The sequence below is a fragment of the Bombina bombina genome, chromosome 1 (assembly GCF_027579735.1).
Source record: "Bombina bombina isolate aBomBom1 chromosome 1, aBomBom1.pri, whole genome shotgun sequence".
Taxonomy (NCBI): domain Eukaryota; kingdom Metazoa; phylum Chordata; class Amphibia; order Anura; family Bombinatoridae; genus Bombina; species Bombina bombina.
The window spans coordinates 197,971,830-197,989,274 of NC_069499.1; the positions used below are offsets into that span (position 1 = coordinate 197,971,830).

Consider the following 17,445-nt stretch of genomic DNA (forward strand, 5'->3'; position numbering starts at 1 on the left):
AACAAATCGAAAGGACGTCAGAGTAATTTTCGTTCCTTTTGTAACTTCAGAGACAAGTCTTCCCCCTCATCTATCAAGCAGGATCAGTCCAAGCCATCTTGAAAGCCCAGTCAGTCTTGGAACAAGGGGAAGCAATCTAAGAAACCTGCAGCTGAATCTGTCAGCATGAAGGGTTTTCCCCCGGATCCGGGATCGGATCAAGTCGGGGGCAGACTCTCTTCTCTCAAGCTTGGGAACAAGATGTTACAGACCTGTGGGCCGTGGACATAGTATCTCAGGGTTACAAGTTGGAATTCAAGACCTTTTCTCCAACATAGGTGTGTCCGGTCCACGGCGTCATCCTTACTTGTGGGATATTCTCCTCCCCAACAGGAAATGGCAAAGAGCCCAGCAAAGCTGGTCACATGATCCCTCCTAGGCTCCGCCTTCCCCAGTCATTCTCTTTGCCGTTGTACAGGCAACATCTCCACGGAGATGGCTTAGAGTTTTTTAGGGTTTAACTGTAGTTTTTATTATTCAATCAAGAGTTTGTTATTTTAAAATAGTGCTGGTATGTACTATTTACTCTGAAACAGAAAAGAGATGAAGATTTCTGTTTGTAAGAGGAAAATGATTTTAGCAACCGTTACTAAGGTGTTATCCACTCTGGATGATTGTGAGAATTTGGTCATTCCAGAGAAACTATGTAAAATGGACAAGTTCCTAGAGGTCCCGGGGCCCCCCGAAGCTTTTCCTATATCCAAGCGGGTGGCGGACATTGTAAATAAAGAATGGGAAAGGCCCGGTATACCTTTCGTCCCTCCCCCCATATTTAAAAAATTGTTTCCTATGGTCGACCCCAGAAAGGACTTATGGCAGACAGTCCCCAAGGTCGAGGGGGCGGTTTCTACTCTAAACAAACGCACCACTATACCCATAGAAGATAGTTGTGCTTTCAAAGATCCTATGGATAAAAAAATTAGAAGGTTTGCTTAAAAAGATGTTTGTTCAGCAAGGTTACCTTCTACAACCAATTTCATGCATTGTTCCTGTCACTACAGCCGCGTGTTTCTGGTTCGATGAGCTAGAAAAGGCGATCAATAATAATTCTTCTTCTTATGAGGAGATTATGGACAGAATTCGTGCTCTCAAATTGGCTAATTCTTTCACCCTAGACGCCACTTTGCAATTGGCTAGGTTAGCGGCGAAAAATTCTGGTTTTGCTATTGTGGCGCGCAGAGCGCTTTGGTTAAAATCTTGGTCAGCGGATGCGTCTTCCAAGAACAAATTGCTTAACATTCCTTTCAAGTGGAAAACGCTGTTTGGCCCTGACTTGAAAGAGATTATCTCTGATATCACTGGGGGCAAGGGCCACGCCCTTCCTCAGGATAGGTCTTTCAAGGCCAAAAATAAACCTAATTTTCGTCCCTTTCGCAGAAACGGACCAGCCCCAAGTGCTACGTCCTCTAAGCAAGAGGGTAATACTTCTCAAGCCAAGCCAGCCTGGAGACCAATGCAAGGCTGGAACAAAGGAAAGCAGGCCAAGAAACCTGCCACTGCTACCAAGACAGCATGAGATGTTGGCCCCCGATCCGGGACCGGATCTGGTGGGGGGCAGACTCTCTCTCTTCGCTCAGGCTTGGGCAAGAGATGTTCTGGATCCTTGGGCGCTAGAAATAGTCTCCCAAGGTTATCTTCTGGAATTCAAGGGGCTTCCCCCAAGGGGGAGGTTCCACAGGTCTCAATTGTCTTCAGACCACATAAAAAAACAGGCATTCTTACATTGTGTAGAAGACCTGTTAAAAATGGGAGTGATTCATCCTGTTCCATTAGGAGAACAAGGGATGGGGTTCTACTCCAATCTGTTCGTAGTTCCCAAAAAAGAGGGAACATTCAGACCAATCTTAGATCTCAAGATCCTAAACAAGTTTCTCAAGGTTCCATCGTTCAAAATGGAAACCATTCGAACTATTCTTCCTTCCATCCCAGTTTGTGGCACTTCCGTTCGGATTAGCCACTGCTCCAAGGATTTTCACAAAGGTACTAGGGTCCCTTCTAGCGGTGCTAAGACCAAGGGGCATTGCAGTAGTACCTTACTTGGACGACATTCTGATTCAAGCGTCGTCCCTTCCTCAAGCAAAGGCTCACACGGACATTGTCCTGGCCTTTCTCAGATCTCACGGGTGGAAAGTGAACGTAGAAAAAAGTTCTCTGTCTCCGTCAACAAGGGTTCCCTTCTTGGGAACAATAATAGACTCCTTAGAAATGAGGATTTTTCTGACAGAGGCCAGAAAATCAAAACTTCTGAACTCTTGTCAAATACTTCATTCTGTTCCTCTTCCTTCCATAGCGCAGTGCATGGAAGTAATAGGTTTGATGGTAGCGGCAATGGACATAGTTCCTTTTGCGCGCATTCATCTAAGACCATTACAACTGTGCATGCTCAGTCAGTGGAATGGGGACTATACAGACTTGTCTCCGACGATACAAGTAAATCAGAGGACCAGAGATTCACTCCGTTGGTGGCTGTCCCTGGACAACCTGTCACAGGGGATGAGCTTCCGCAGACCAGAGTGGGTCATTGTCACGACCGACGCCAGTCTGGTGGGCTGGGGCGCGGTCTGGGGACCCCTGAAAGCTCAGGGTCTTTGGTCTCGGGAAGAATCTCTTCTACCGATAAATATTCTGGAACTGAGAGCGATACTCAATGCTCTCAAGGCTTGGCCTCAGCTAGCAAAGGCCAAGTTCATACGGTTTCAATCAGACAACATGACGACTGTTGCGTACATCAACCATCAGGGGGGAACAAGGAGTTCCCTGGCGATGGAAGAAGTGACCAAAATCATTCAATGGGCGGAGACTCACTCCTGCCACTTGTCTGCAATCCACATCCCAGGAGTGGAAAATTGGGAAGCGGATTTTCTGAGTCGTCAGACATTTCATCCGGGGGAGTGGGAACTCCATCCGGAAATCTTTGTCCAAATCACTCAATTGTGGGGCATTCCAGACATGGATCTGATGGCCTCTCGTCAGAACTTCAAGGTTCCTTGCTACGGGTCCAGATCCAGGGATCCCAAGGCGACTCTAGTAGATGCACTAGTAGCACCTTGGACCTTCAAACTAGCTTATGTATTCCCGCCGTTTCCTCTCATCCCCAGGCTGGTAGCCAGGATCAATCAGGAGAGAGCATCGGTGATCTTGATAGCTCCTGCGTGGCCACGCAGGACTTGGTATGCAGACCTGGTGAATATGTCATCGGCTCCACCATGGAAGCTACCTTTGAGACGAGACCTTCTTGTTCAAGGTCCGTTCGAACATCCGAATCTGGTCTCACTCCAACTGACTGCTTGGAGATTGAACGCTTGATCTTATCAAAGCGAGGGTTCTCAGATTCTGTCATTGATACTCTTGTTCAGGCCAGAAAGCCTGTAACTAGAAAAATTTACCACAAAATATGGAAAAAATATATCTGTTGGTGTGAATCTAAAGGATTCCCTTGGGACAAGGTAAAAATTCCTAAGATTCTATCCTTCCTTCAAGAAGGTTTGGAGAAAGGATTATCTGCTAGTTCCTTGAAGGGACAGATTTCTGCCTTGTCTGTGTTACTTCACAAAAAACTGGCAGCTGTGCCAGATGTTCAAGCCTTTGTTCAGGCTCTGGTTAGAATCAAGCCTGTTTACAAACCTTTGACTCCTCCTTGGAGTCTCAATTTAGTTCTTTCAGTTCTTCAGGGGGTTCCGTTTGAACCCTTACATTCCGTTGATATTAAGTTATTATCTTGGAAAGTTTTGTTTTTGGTTGCAATTTCTTCTGCTAGAAGAGTTTCAGAATTATCTGCTCTGCAGTGTTCTCCTCCTTATCTGGTGTTCCATGCAGATAAGGTGGTTTTACGTACTAAACCTGGTTTTCTTCCGAAAGTTGTTTCTAACAAAAACATTAACCAGGAGATAGTCGTGCCTTCTTTGTGTCCGAATCCAGTTTCAAAGAAGGAACGTTTGTTGCACAACTTGGATGTTGTTCGTGCTCTAAAATTCTATTTATATGCTACAAAGGGTTTTAGACAAACATCTTCCTTGTTTGTTGTTTATTCTGGTAAAAGGAGAGGTCAAAAAGCAACTTCTACCTCTCTCTCTTTTTGGATTAAAAGCATCTTCAGATTGGCTTACGAGACTGCCGGACGGCAGCCTCCTGAAAGAATCACAGCTCATTCCACTAGGGCTGTGGCTTCCACATGGGCCTTCAAGAACGAGGCTTCTGTTGATCAGATATGTAAGGCAGCGACTTGGTCTTCACTGCACACTTTTACTAAATTTTACAAGTTTGATACTTTTGCTTCTTCTGAGGCTATTTTTGGGAGAAAGGTTTTGCAAGCCGTGGTGCCTTCCATCTAGGTGACCTGATTTGCTCCCTCCCTTCATCCGTGTCCTAAAGCTTTGGTATTGGTTCCCACAAGTAAGGATGACGCCGTGGACCGGACACACCTATGTTGGAGAAAACAGAATTTATGTTTACCTGATAAATTACTTTCTCCAACGGTGTGTCCGGTCCACGGCCCGCCCTGGTTTTTTAATCAGGTCTGATAATTTATTTTCTTTAACTACAGTCACCACGGTATCATATGGTTTCTCCTATGCAAATATTCCTCCTTTACGTCGGTCGAATGACTGGGGAAGGCGGAGCCTAGGAGGGATCATGTGACCAGCTTTGCTGGGCTCTTTGCCATTTCCTGTTGGGGAGGAGAATATCCCACAAGTAAGGATGACGCCGTGGACCGGACACACCGTTGGAGAAAGTAATTTATCAGGTAAACATAAATTCTGTTTCCTCCCAGGGGCAGATATCCACCTCTCAAGATTATCTGTAGACCAGATAAAAAGAGAGTCGTTCTTGAAATGTGTACAGGATCTTTCCAACCTGGGAGTTATAGTTCCAGTCCCAAAGCAGGAACAGGGTCTTTGGTTCTATTCCAACCTGTTTGTGGTTCCCAAAAAGAGAGGGAACTTACAAGCCTATTCTAGATCTCAAGTTCCTCAACAAATTTCTCAGAGTGCCGTCCTTCAAAATGGAGACTATCCGTTCCATTCTTCCTCTGGTTCAAGAGGGTCAATTCATGACCATAGACCTGAAGGAAGGATGCATACCTGCATGTTCCCATCCACAGGGATCATCACAAATTTCTGAGATTTGCTTATCTGGACAAACACTTATAATTTGTAGTGCTTCCATTTGGCCTCGCCACAGCTCCCAGAATTTTCTCAAAAGTCCTGGGTGCTCTGTTGGCAGTAATTCGGTCCTGGGGAATTGCAGTGGCACCTTATCTGGACGACATTCTGGTTCAGGCGCCATCTTTTCAAGTAGCAAAATCTCACACAGAGATCTTGTTTTTTCTTTGTAGCCACGGTTGGAAGGTGAATTTGAAAAAAAGTTCCCTTGTTCTGACTACTAGGGTTGTTTTTTTAGGAACCATTATAGATTCCCTATTAATGAAAATATTTCTGACGGAGGTCAGAAGAGCCAATATTTTTTCCTCTTGCCTATCTCTACAGTCTGCTGTACGGCCATCAGTGGCCCAATGTATGGAGGTAATTGGTCTGATGGTGGCTTCCATGGACATAGTTCCCTTTGCTCGCTTCCATTTGAGAGCTCTACATTTATGCATGCTCAGCCAATGGAACGGGATTATGCAGACCTGTATCAGAGGATAGTTCTGGATCAATCGGCAGAGACTCTCTGCCGTGGTGGCTGTCTCAAGAACATCTGTCTCAGAGGACTTCCTTACTATGCCCTCATGGGTGATTGTGACCACGGACGCCAGCTTGATGGGTTGGGGAGCAGTCTGAGCCTCGTTGAAGGCGCAGGGACGTTGGTCTCAGGAGGAATCTGCTTTCCCCATAAACATATTGGAGTTAAAAGCGATCTTCAATGCCTTGATGATTTGGCCTCAACTGGCTTAGCCCGGTTTATCAGGTTCCAGTCAGACAACATAACCTCAGTGGCTTACATCAACCACCAGGGGGGAACTTGGAGTTCCTTAGTCATAAAGGAAGTGGCTCAAATCATTCAGTGGGCGGAGGCTCACAATTTCTGTCTATCTGCCATCCACATTCCAGGAGTGGACAAATAGGAAGCGGATTTCCTGAGTAGACAGACTTTCCATCCAGGGGAGTGGGAACTCCATCCGGAAGTGTTCTCCAGGTTAACAGCCAAATGGGGGTTACCGGAAGTGGATCTGATGGTGTCTCGTCAGAACGCCAAGCTCCCAAAGTACGGCTTATGGTTGAGAGATCCTCAGACCTTTCTGATAGATGCTCTGGTAGTTCCTTGGAACTTCAGGTTGGCATATCTGTTTCCTCCGTTTGCTCTCCTTCCACAAGTCATTGCTCGGATCAAGCAGGAGAGAGCGTCAGTAATTCTAATAGCTCCTGCATGGCCTCGCAGGATCTGGTATGCAGGTCTAGTGGAAATGTCGTCTCTACCTCCATGGAGACTGCCTCTAAGGAAGGACCTTCTACTTCAGGGGCCCTTTTCTCCAACATTGGTGTGTCTGGTCCACGGCGTCATCCTTACTTGTGGGAATATCTCTTCCCCAACAGGAAATGGCAAAGAGTCCCAGCAAAGCTGGCCATATAGTCCCTCCTAGGCTCCGCCCACCCCAGTCATTCTCTTTGCCGTTGCACAGGCAACATCTCCACGGAGATGGTTAAGAGTATGTGGTGTTTAGTTGTAGTTTTTTTATTCTACTATCAAGAGTTTGTTATTTTAAAATAGTGCTGGTATGTACTATTTACTCTGAACAGAAAAAGATGAAGAGTTCTGTTTGTGAGAGGAAGATGATTTTAGCAGACAGTAACTAAAATCGTTTGCTGTTTCCACATAGGACTGTTGAGATGAAGTAACTTCAGTTGGGGGAAACAGTTAGCAGACTTTTCTGCTTAAGGTATGACTAGCCATATTTCTAACAAGACTGTGTAATCCTGGAAGGCTGTCATTTCCCCTCATGGGGACCGGTAAGCCATTTTCTTAGTCTCAAACAGAATAAAGGGCTTATTATGGGCTATAAAACTGGTAGACACTTTTATGGGCAAAATCGATTGCTTTATTTAGGCATTTTATTCATGTTTATGCTTGTTATTCACACTTATAAACTTGGGGAACGTTTTTTAACGTCAGGCACTGTGTTAGACACCTTTTCAGTCAGGAAGGGCCTTCCCAGTTGTAGGCTGAGCCTCATTTTCGCGCCATTACTGCGCAGTTACTTTTGAGAGCAAGACATGCAGATGCATGTGTGAGGACTTGAAAGTGGTTGGAAAAGTTCCTAGAAGGCTTCTTTTGGTATCGTATTCCCCCCTGGGTTTGGTAGAGTCGCAGCAAAGGCTGTAGCTGGGACTGTAGAGGGGTTAACTGTAAACGGCTCCGGTTTCGTTATTTTAAGGGTTAAAGCTCTGAAAATTGGTGTGCAATACTTTGAATGCTTTAAGACCCTGTGGTGAAATTTTGGTAACAATTCCTTCATACTTTTTCACATATTCAGTAATAAAGTGTGCTCTGTTTAAAATTTAAAGAGACAGTAACGGTTTTGTTTTAAAACGGTTTTTGTGCTTTATTGACAAGTTTAAGCCTGTTTAACATGTCTGTACCTTCAGATAAGCTATGTTCTATATGTATGAAAGTCAATGTGTCTCTCCCTTCAAAATTGTGTGATAATTGTGCCATAGCGTCCAAACAAAGTAAGGACAGTACTGCCACAGATAATGAAGTTGCCCAAGATGATTCATCAGATGAAGGGAGTAGACATGGTTCTACATCATCTCCTTCTGTGTCTATACCAGTCTTGCCCACGCAGGAGGCCCCTAGTACTTCTAGCGCGCCAATGCTTATTACTATGCAACAATTGACGGCAGTAATGGATAACTCCATAGCAAATATTTTATCCAAAATGCCTGCATATCAGAGAAAGCGCGATTGCTCTGTTTTAAACACTGAAGAGCAGGAGGGCGCTGATGATAATTGCTCTGTCATACCCTCACACCAATCTGAAGGGGCCATGAGGGAGGTTTTGTCAGATGGTGAAATTTCAGATTCAGGAAAAATTTCTCAACAGGCTGAACCTGATGTGACATTTAAATTTAAATTAGAGCATCTCCGCGCATTGCTTAAGGAGGTGTTCTCTACTCTGGATGATTGTGACAACCTGGTCATTCCAGAAAAATTATGGAAGATGGACAAGTTCCTAGAGGTTCCGGTGCACCCAGACGCTTTTCCTATACCCAAGCGGGTGGTGGACATAGTGAATAAGGAGTGGGAGAAGCCCGGCATACCTTTTGTCCCCCCTCCTATATTTAAGAAATTATTTCCTATGGTCGACCCCAGAAAGGACTTATGGCAGACAGTCCCTAAGGTCGAGGGGGCAGTTTCTACTCTAAACAAGCGCACTACTATTCCTATCGAGGATAATTGTGCTTTCAAAGATCCTATGGATAAAAAATTGGAGGGTTTGCTTAAAAAGATTTTTGTACAGCAAGGTTACCTTCTGCAACCCATTTCGTGCATTATTCCTGTCACTACAGCAGCGTGGTTCTGGTTCGAGGAACTAGAAAAGTCGCTCAGTAGAGAGACTCCATATGAGGAGGTTATGGACAGAGTTCACGCACTTAAGTTGGCTAATTCTTTTATTTTAGATGCCGCTTTGCAATTAGCTAGACTAGCGGCGAAAAATTCAGGGTTTGCAATTGTGGCGCGCAGAGCGCTTTGGCTAAAGTCCTGGTCAGTGGATGTATCATCCAAGACAAAATTGCTTAATATCCCCTTCAAAGGTAAAACTCTCTTTGGGCCAGAATTGAAAGAGATTATCTCAGACATCACTGGGGGAAAGGGCCACGCCCTCCCACAAGATAGGCCTTTCAAAGCCAAGAATAAGTCTAATTTTCGTTCCTTTCGTAATTTCAGGAACGGACCGGCCTCTAATTCTGCATCCTCTAAGCAAGAGGGTAATCCTTCACAGACCAAACCAGCCTGGAAACCGATGCAAGGCTGGAACAAGGGTAAGCAGGCCAAGAAACCTGCTGCTGCTAACAAAACAGCATGAAGGAGTAGCCCCCGATCCGGGACCGGATCTAGTGGGGGGCAGACTCTCTCTCTTTGCTCAGGCTTGGGCAAGAGATTTCAGGATCCCTGGACGCTAGAAATAGTTTCTCAGGGTTATCTTCTGGAATTCAAGGAACTACCCCCAAGGGGAAGGTTTCACATGTCTCACTTATCCTCAAACCAAATAAAGAGACAGGCATTCTTACATTGTGTAGAAGACCTGTTAAAGATGGGAGTGATACACCCAGTTCCAATGGCGGAACAAGGAATGGGATTTTACTCAAATCTGTTCGTAGTTCCCAAAAAAGAGGGAACCTTCAGACCAATTCTGGATTTAAAAATCCTAAACAAATTTCTCAGAGTACCATCGTTCAAAATGGAAACCATTCGAACGATTCTACCTACAATCCAGGAAGGTCAATTTATGCCTACCTTGGATCTAAAGGATGCGTACCTACATATTCCTATCCACAAAGAACATCATCAGTTCCTAAGGTTCGCCTTTCTGGACAAACATTACCAGTTTGTGGCCCTCCCATTCGTGTTAGCCACTGCTCCAAGGATTTTCACAAAGGTACTCGGGTCCCTTCTAGCGGTTCTAAGACCGAGGGGCATTGCAGTAGTACCATACTTGGACGACATTCTAATACAAGCGTCGTCCTTTTCAAAGGCAAAGGCTCATACAGACATCGTTCTGGCCTTTCTCAGATCTCACGGATGGAAGGTGAACATAGAAAAAAGTTCTCTGTCTCCGTCGACAAGAGTTCCCTTCTTGGGAACAATAATAGATTCTTTAGAAATGAGGATTTTTCTGACAGATGTCAGAAAGTCAAAACTTCTAAGCGCTTGTCAAGTTCTTCATTCTGTTCCACGTCCTTCCATAGCTCAGTGCATGGAAGTAGTAGGGTTGATCGTTGCAGCAATGGACATAGTTCCTTTTGCGCGAATTAATCTACGACCATTACAACTGTGCATGCTGAAACAGTGGAATGGGGACTATACAGACTTGTCTCCAGTGATTCAAGTAGATCAGAAGACCAGAGATTCACTCCGTTGGTGGCTAACCCTGGAGCACCTATCCCAGGGAATGAGCTTCCGCAGACCAGAGTGGGTCATCGTCACGACCGACGCCAGTCTAGTGGGCTGGGGTGCGGTCTGGGAATCCCTGAAAGCTCAGGGACTATGGTCTCGGGAAGAGTCTCTTCTCCCGATAAACATTCTGGAACTAAGAGCGATATTCAATGCTCTCAGGGCTTGGCCTCAGCTAGCAAAGGCCAGATTCATAAGATTCCAATCAGACAACATGACGACTGTTGCTTATATCAATCATCAGGGGGGAACAAGGAGTTCCCTGGCGATGAAAGAAGTGACCAAAATAATACAATGGGCGGAGGATCACTCCTGCCACCTATCTGCGATCCACATCCCAGGTGTGGAAAACTGGGAAGCGGATTACTTGAGTCGTCAGACATTCCATCCGGGGGAGTGGGAACTCCACCCGGAGATCTTTGCCCAGTTGACGCAATTATGGGGCATTCCAGATATGGATCTGATGGCGTCTCGTCAGAACTTCAAGGTTCCTTGCTACGGGTCCAGATCCAGGGATCCCAAGGCGACTCTAGTGGATGCACTAGTAGCGCCTTGGACCTTCAACCTAGCTTATGTGTTTCCACCGTTTCCTCTCATTCCCAGGCTGGTAGCCAGGATCAAACAGGAGAGGGCCTCGGTGATCTTGATAGCTCCTGCGTGGCCACGCAGGACTTGGTATGCAGACCTGGTGAATATTTACCATAAAATATGGAAAAGATATATCTGCTGGTGTGAATCCAAGGGATTCCCATGGAATAAGATAAAAATTCCTAAGATCCTTTCCTTTCTACATGAAGGTTTGGATAAAGGATTATCTGCGAGTTCTCTAAAGGGACAGATTTCTGCTTTATCTGTCTTACTACACAAACGACTGGCAGCTGTGCCAGATGTTCAAGCATTTGTTCAGCCTCTGGTTAGGATCAAGCCTGTTTACAGACCTTTAACTCCTCCCTGGAGTTTAAATCTAGTTCTTTCAGTTCTTCAAGGGGTTCCGTTTGAACCTTTACATTCCATAGATATTAAGTTGTTATCTTGGAAAGTTTTGTTTTTGGTTGCTATTTCTTCTGCTAGAAGAGTTTCTGAGTTATCTGCTCTGCAGTGTACTCCGCCCTATCTGGTGTTTCATTCAGATAGGGTTGTTTTGCGTACTAAGCCTGGTTTTCTTCCAAAGGTTGTTTCCAACAAAAATATTAACCAGGAGATAGTTGTACCTTCTTTGTGTCCGAATCCAGTTTCAAAGAAGGAACGTCTGCTACACAATTTAGATGTAGTCCGTGCTCTAAAATTCTACTTAGAAGCTACAAAGGAGTTCAGACAAACATCTTCTCTGTTTGTCGTCTATTCTGGTAAAAGGAGAGGTCAAAAAGCAACTTCTACCTCTCTTTCCTTTTGGCTTAAAAGCATCATCAGATTGGCTTATGAGACTGCCGGACGGCAGGCTCCTGAAAGAATCACAGCTCACTCCACTAGGGCTGTGGCTTCCACATGGGCCTTCAAGAACGAGGCTTCTGTTGATCAGATATGTAAGGCAGCGACTTGGTCTTCACTGCACACTTTTGCCAAATTTTACAAATTTGATACTTTTGCTTCTTCGGAGGCTATTTTTGGGAGAAAGGTTTTGCAAGCCGTGGTGCCTTCCGTTTAGGTAACCTGATTTGCTCCCTCCCTTCATCCGTGTCCTAAAGCTTTGGTATTGGTTCCCACAAGTAAGGATGACGCCGTGGACCGGACACACCAATGTTGGAGAAAACAGAATTTATGCTTACCTGATAAATTACTTTCTCCAACGGTGTGTCCGGTCCACGGCCCGCCCTGGTTTTTTAATCAGGTTTGATTAATTATTTTCTCTAACTACAGTCACCACGGCACCCTATGGTTTCTCCTATTTTTTCCTCCTGTCCGTCGGTCGAATGACTGGGGTGGGCGGAGCCTAGGAGGGACTATATGGCCAGCTTTGCTGGGACTCTTTGCCATTTCCTGTTGGGGAAGAGATATTCCCACAAGTAAGGATGACGCCGTGGACCGGACACACCGTTGGAGAAACTAATTTATCAGGTAAGCATAAATTCTGTTTCTTCATCCAAATCTCCTTTCTCTGAAGCTGACTGCTTGGAGATTAAACACTTGATTTTAGCTATGCATGGCTTTTCCGAGTCGGTCATTGAGACCATGATTCAGGCTCGTAAGCCTGTCACTAGAAAGATTTACCATAAATATCTTTTTTGGTGTGAGTCGAAGGGATATTCTTGAAGAAGGGTCAGGATTCCAAGAATTTTGTCTTTTCTCCAGGAAGGCCTGGAGAAGGGTTTGTCTGTCAGTACCCTGAAGGGTCAGATCTCTGCACCATCTATTTTGTTGCACAAGCGTCTGGCGGATGTGCAAGATGTGCAATCCTTTTTTCAGGCCTTGGTCAGAATCAGGCCTGTGTTTAAATCTGTTGCTCCACCTTGGAGTCTTAACTTTGTTCTCAAAGTTTTGCAACAGGCTCCGTTTAAGCCAATGCATTCCATAGATATTAAGTTGTTATCTTGAAAGATATCTCTTCTGCTAGGAGAGTTTCGGAACTCTCAGCTTTGCAGTGCGATTCGCCTTATCTCATATTTCATGCAGATAAGGCAGTTCTTCGTACCAAGTTTGGTTTTCTTCCTAAGGTTGTTTCAGATAGAAATATTAATCAGAAAAATGTTGTTCCTTCTTTCTGTCCTAATCCTCCTTCTCATAAGGGACATTTGTTGCACAACTTAGATGTTGTGCGGACCCTTAAATTATATTTGCTGGCGACTAAAGACTTTCATCAGTCTTCTGCATTATTTGTTTGCTTTTCTGGAAAACGCAAAGGTCAGAAAGCTACTGCCACTTCTCTTTCTCTCTGGTTGAGAAGTATTATTCGTTTGGCATATGAGACTGCTGGACAGCAGCCCCCTAAGAGAATTACAGCTCATTCCACTAGGACTGTTTCTTTTTCTTCTTGGGCCTTCAAGAATGAGGCCTCTGTAGAACAGATTTGCATGGCTGCAACTTGGTCTACTTTGCACACTTTTTCTAAATTTGATACTTTTGCCTCAACTGAGGCTCCTTTTGGGATAAAGGTGCTTCAAGCGGTGGTGCCCTCTGTTTAGGTTCCCTGTCTTGTCCCTCCCTAATCATCTGTGTCCTCTGGCTTGGGTATTGATTCCCAACAGTAATTGATGATCCTCTGGAAAGAAAAAAATATTTATGCTTACCTGATATATTTCTTTCTTTCCAGATATGGTCAGTCAACGGCCCCGCTCTTTATTTAAGACAGTTTTTCTATCTTACCCTCAGGCACCTCTACACCTTGTGTTACTTCTTTTCTCTCGTTTTCCTACTGTCGAATGACTGGGGATTGTGGGAAGGGAAGTGATACTTAACAGCTTTGCTATGGTGCTCTTTGCTGCCTCCTGCTGGCCAGGAATGATATTCCCAACAGTATTTGATGATCCCGTGGACTCGCCATATCCGGAAAGAAAGAAATTAATCAGGTAAGCATAAATTTTGTTTTTTCTTATTTTTAAATAACATGCTCTGATTTTCAGACTTCTAACCAAGCCCCAAATCTTTAGGAGAATACTGAGGTATACCTATTCCAGCTTGCTCGTGTTTGTGTAAAGAGTCTTTTCATATGCAAGGGGAGGGGAGTGTCTGCTATTTTCCACTTGCAGTTGGTGTTCCAGCTACCTTTTTAACAGTGCTAAACTGGGAGATTCTAAGTGAGTTTTTAAACGGTTTTATACTGAATTTTTAGATCGGTATATGTACATATTATTCTTTATAGTAGTGTCTATTACATGCAGTTATATGAAAATTGGCGTATACTGTCCCTTAAAAGAAATGGTCATATAGGACTAAAACTTTTTAAACAAAAATAAATAACTGGATAAGAGGTAGTTTTAAGTGAAATTATACAACTTTTGTTTTTTAAATTGGTCGAAGGGCTTATTTGTTTAATTTTTTTCATACATTTCAGGTTCAGTTGTGGGCATCCGTCTCCCCTTACCTACGAAAGCTGAAACAACCCCAACTCAAACAGCTAACTTTGTCTCACCATCAGTGTCTCCAGCTATAATTCCTGCCAGTACAGTTGCTATTACTCCTTCCACAGCCAGCACAAGCTCTCCATCCATAGCCAGCACAAGCTCTCCATCCATAACCAGCCCAAGTCTGACAATTTCCTCACCACCTCCCTTTTTGTCACAAGCAGGTACACTAAGACTAAGGATTACAGCTCCTACAAATAGGAGTGAATCCTCTCAGAGTAGTGCCAAAGTGATAACCGTCAATTCTGCTGGTCAGATCATGGATTCTGGTGATGGCATGTCCCTTCAGCCTGGAAGTTTTTCTTTACTAAACAGCCAATCACAGAATGCTGTACCAGAAGCCAATCCTGTGCCTCACTCTTCTATTGGCAATATAAAATCTGATATAAAAACTACAAAAAACACTGTGAATGAAAACGAAATGTCACAGAGCAATCAGGAAAGTCTTATACATCCTGTAATAGGTGAAATTAAGGAAATTGATAAAAATTCAGAAACTCTGCAATCACATGAAGACTGCTTTGATAATTCTGCAAATTCTTTAACCACTAAAGAGCCTGATGATATAAATGAGTTCCAATCAGCCAAAGAAAAAATGTCTTCAGATTGTTATTCAGAAAGTACAGAGACTTCTCAAGAACCCTCTGGTCAAGCAGATTACAACATGAAACCAAAAGAAACAGACTCAGAACAGTTGAAGGAAAATGTGGAATCAAAATTGCAGACATCTGGAGAAGGAGAGTCTGTGTGTGTACCCAAGCCAAGTGAAACATTAGTACAAACGGGCATGGAAATGCAGAATGCAGGGAACAGAGATGATACCAGTTTTGTAGACCAAAATGCTACAAATTCTAATCCTCAGTCTCCTGATTCTGTGCCATCATCAGTAGTAATCTTTAACACAGAAAATCGTGACATTAAAGTAAACAAAAGTCGTAAATTATCTAATCACAGAACAAAGAAATCTAAAGATGAAAAAAACCTTGAAGTTATAGACTGTACCGTGAGCGAGTCCAGTAGTGATGCAAATCTTGAAATTGAGAATGTAAGGTTCTTTATGAAATCCTTTTACTGTTTTTTTAAAATATTTTTTTTAAGAAATAAAAAGTGCAATGTTCTCCACAGACCATTTTGCCAGCTGATGTTAAGTAGCCAGGTTGGGGCTGTGAAACACTTTGCAACATTATATTATTTCTTTCATACAAGTGGTGAGAGTCCGCAATCCATTACTTCTGGTAATTATTTTTTCCTGTCCTCTAGGAGGAGACAAAGATTCTCAAACACCAAGCGGTCTATAAAACCCCTCCTATCTTACCAGAAACTAGTCTTGTCTTTGCATACACTGGAGTATGGTGATGAATGAAGATGTATATATGATTCTTCAGTAAGAGAGGCTTTTAGTCTATGTCGAAGCCCGTTTTCCCCTCAAAATACAGTGCTTGTCAGAGGGACATATATGGGGTATGGTTAGTTGCTCTTTTTTCACCTCATAGGACATTTTGTGACAGACCTTGCATAGTGGTCGCAGGGACTTGTCTTTTATCTCTACTTATGGATCTACAATATACTTCTATTCCATAACCTCTGCTATGTTTCAGTACTGGTTTGGCTATCTACTGTTTTTTTTTACTAGTAGATGAGTGTCTGTTGGTAAGTATCATGTTTATTTATATGACACTCTGCCTCCTGAGGCTAGGATAATCCTGTTGTTTCGTCAGAAGGAAAAGTTTTCTTTGCTGATGAGGAATCTTCTTCTGATGTTGCACCTGAATCACCCTCTCTTCCTTTTTTAAAGTTGAACATATTCATTCTCTTTTAAAATCTTGCTTAATTTAGGGGTTAAAGATGCTAAGGCTTCTGCAGAAAAGTCTTCTGATCGCTTAGATTCTATCTTTATAACTTTTTAAAACTCCTGAGGTTTTTCCTATTCCTGACGCTGTCTAAGCCAGGTAATTTATTTAATCCTTCTGCAAGATTTAAGAAGTTATACCAGCTGCCTCTTAATTTTGAACTGTAGGAGACTGTCCCTAAAGTAGATGGGGCCATTTTCACTCTGGCTAAGCGTACTATTATTATTATTATTATCAGGTATTTGTAGAGCGCCAACAGATTCTGCAGCGCTATAAACATAGGCGTATACAAGGTAAAATTTATAGGGGGTCAAATGGGTAGAGGTCCCTGCCAATAGTTGCACTGTTGTAATCGTCTCTTATGCAGGTGATCTGCAAACAGCTGGGCTCATAGGCTTACATGCTAAAGGGTTCAAGGGGATAGCAGTGGAGTTTATGAAAGGTTAGTGTAGGTTGTATGCATCCCTAAATAGTACAGTCTTTAGGGAGCGCTTGAAGCTTTTAAAACTAGGGGAAAATCTTGTGGAGCGAGGCAGAGAGTTCCACAAGATGGGAGCCAGTCTGGAGAAGTCTTGTAAACGGGAATGTGAGGAGGTAACAAGAGAGGAGAAGAGTAGGCGATCATGGACAGAGCGAAGGGGTAGGGAGAGTATCTGGAGACAAGGTCTGAGATGTAGGGGGGAGCAGTGCTTTGTATGTCAGAGTGAGAATTTTGTGTTTAAACCTGGAGGAAAGAGGAAGCCAGTGAAGGGATTGGCAGAGAGGCGCAGCAGATGAAGAGCGACTGGTAAGGAAGATGAGCCTGGCAGAGGTATTTACTATGGATTGTAAAGGAGCTAGGAGGCAGCTAGGGAAACCAGAGAGGATGGAGTTGCAGTAATCAAGGCGGGAAAAGATGAGAGAGGGGATTAGAATCTTAGTTGTGTCTTGTGAAAGGAAACATCTCTCTTAAAGGGCCAGTAAACATACAAAATAATGTTATATAATTCTGTTCATAGTGTAGAATTATATAGCATTATCTTAGCGGCAGCTTTATGAAACTAAAGCATTTCCTGATTTTTTTTATTTCAAAGTTGGACTCCGCTCAAGATTCTACTGAGCGAGTCTTGTTGTTCAAAAGCAATTCACGGGCGCCCTGTCTAGTCACAGCCCGTCCGGTCGCGCCATTGAAGTGAATGTAGCTTTTTCCCGCTCTGATCTGACGTTAAGATTAATGTCTAGAACATGTCCTTGGCAGTCCTTTTTAGAAGAGCTAATGGCTTAAGTATTGGTCTGCTATATATTTTACCTGTCGGCTGCTATTTTTACTCCCATAAACTAATATGGAACCGGCGTCGCAAGTCGGTATCACATATTCAGCACAAGGACTTAAAGGGTCACTGAAC

The 17,445-nt window shown here is 43.7% G+C and overlaps 1 protein-coding gene across 1 annotated transcript in view; it reads left to right on the top strand.

The window, feature by feature from the left end:
• The window catches only part of MGA (MAX dimerization protein MGA), a 1,137,718-nt gene that overhangs the window by 647,449 nt on the left and 472,824 nt on the right, over positions 1-17,445 (top strand). Inside the window, exon 17 of the mRNA XM_053697822.1 lies at positions 14,141-15,255. Coding sequence (XP_053553797.1) covers positions 14,141-15,255 — 1,115 coding nt within the window. The remainder of the gene's footprint in view (positions 1-14,140; positions 15,256-17,445) is intronic.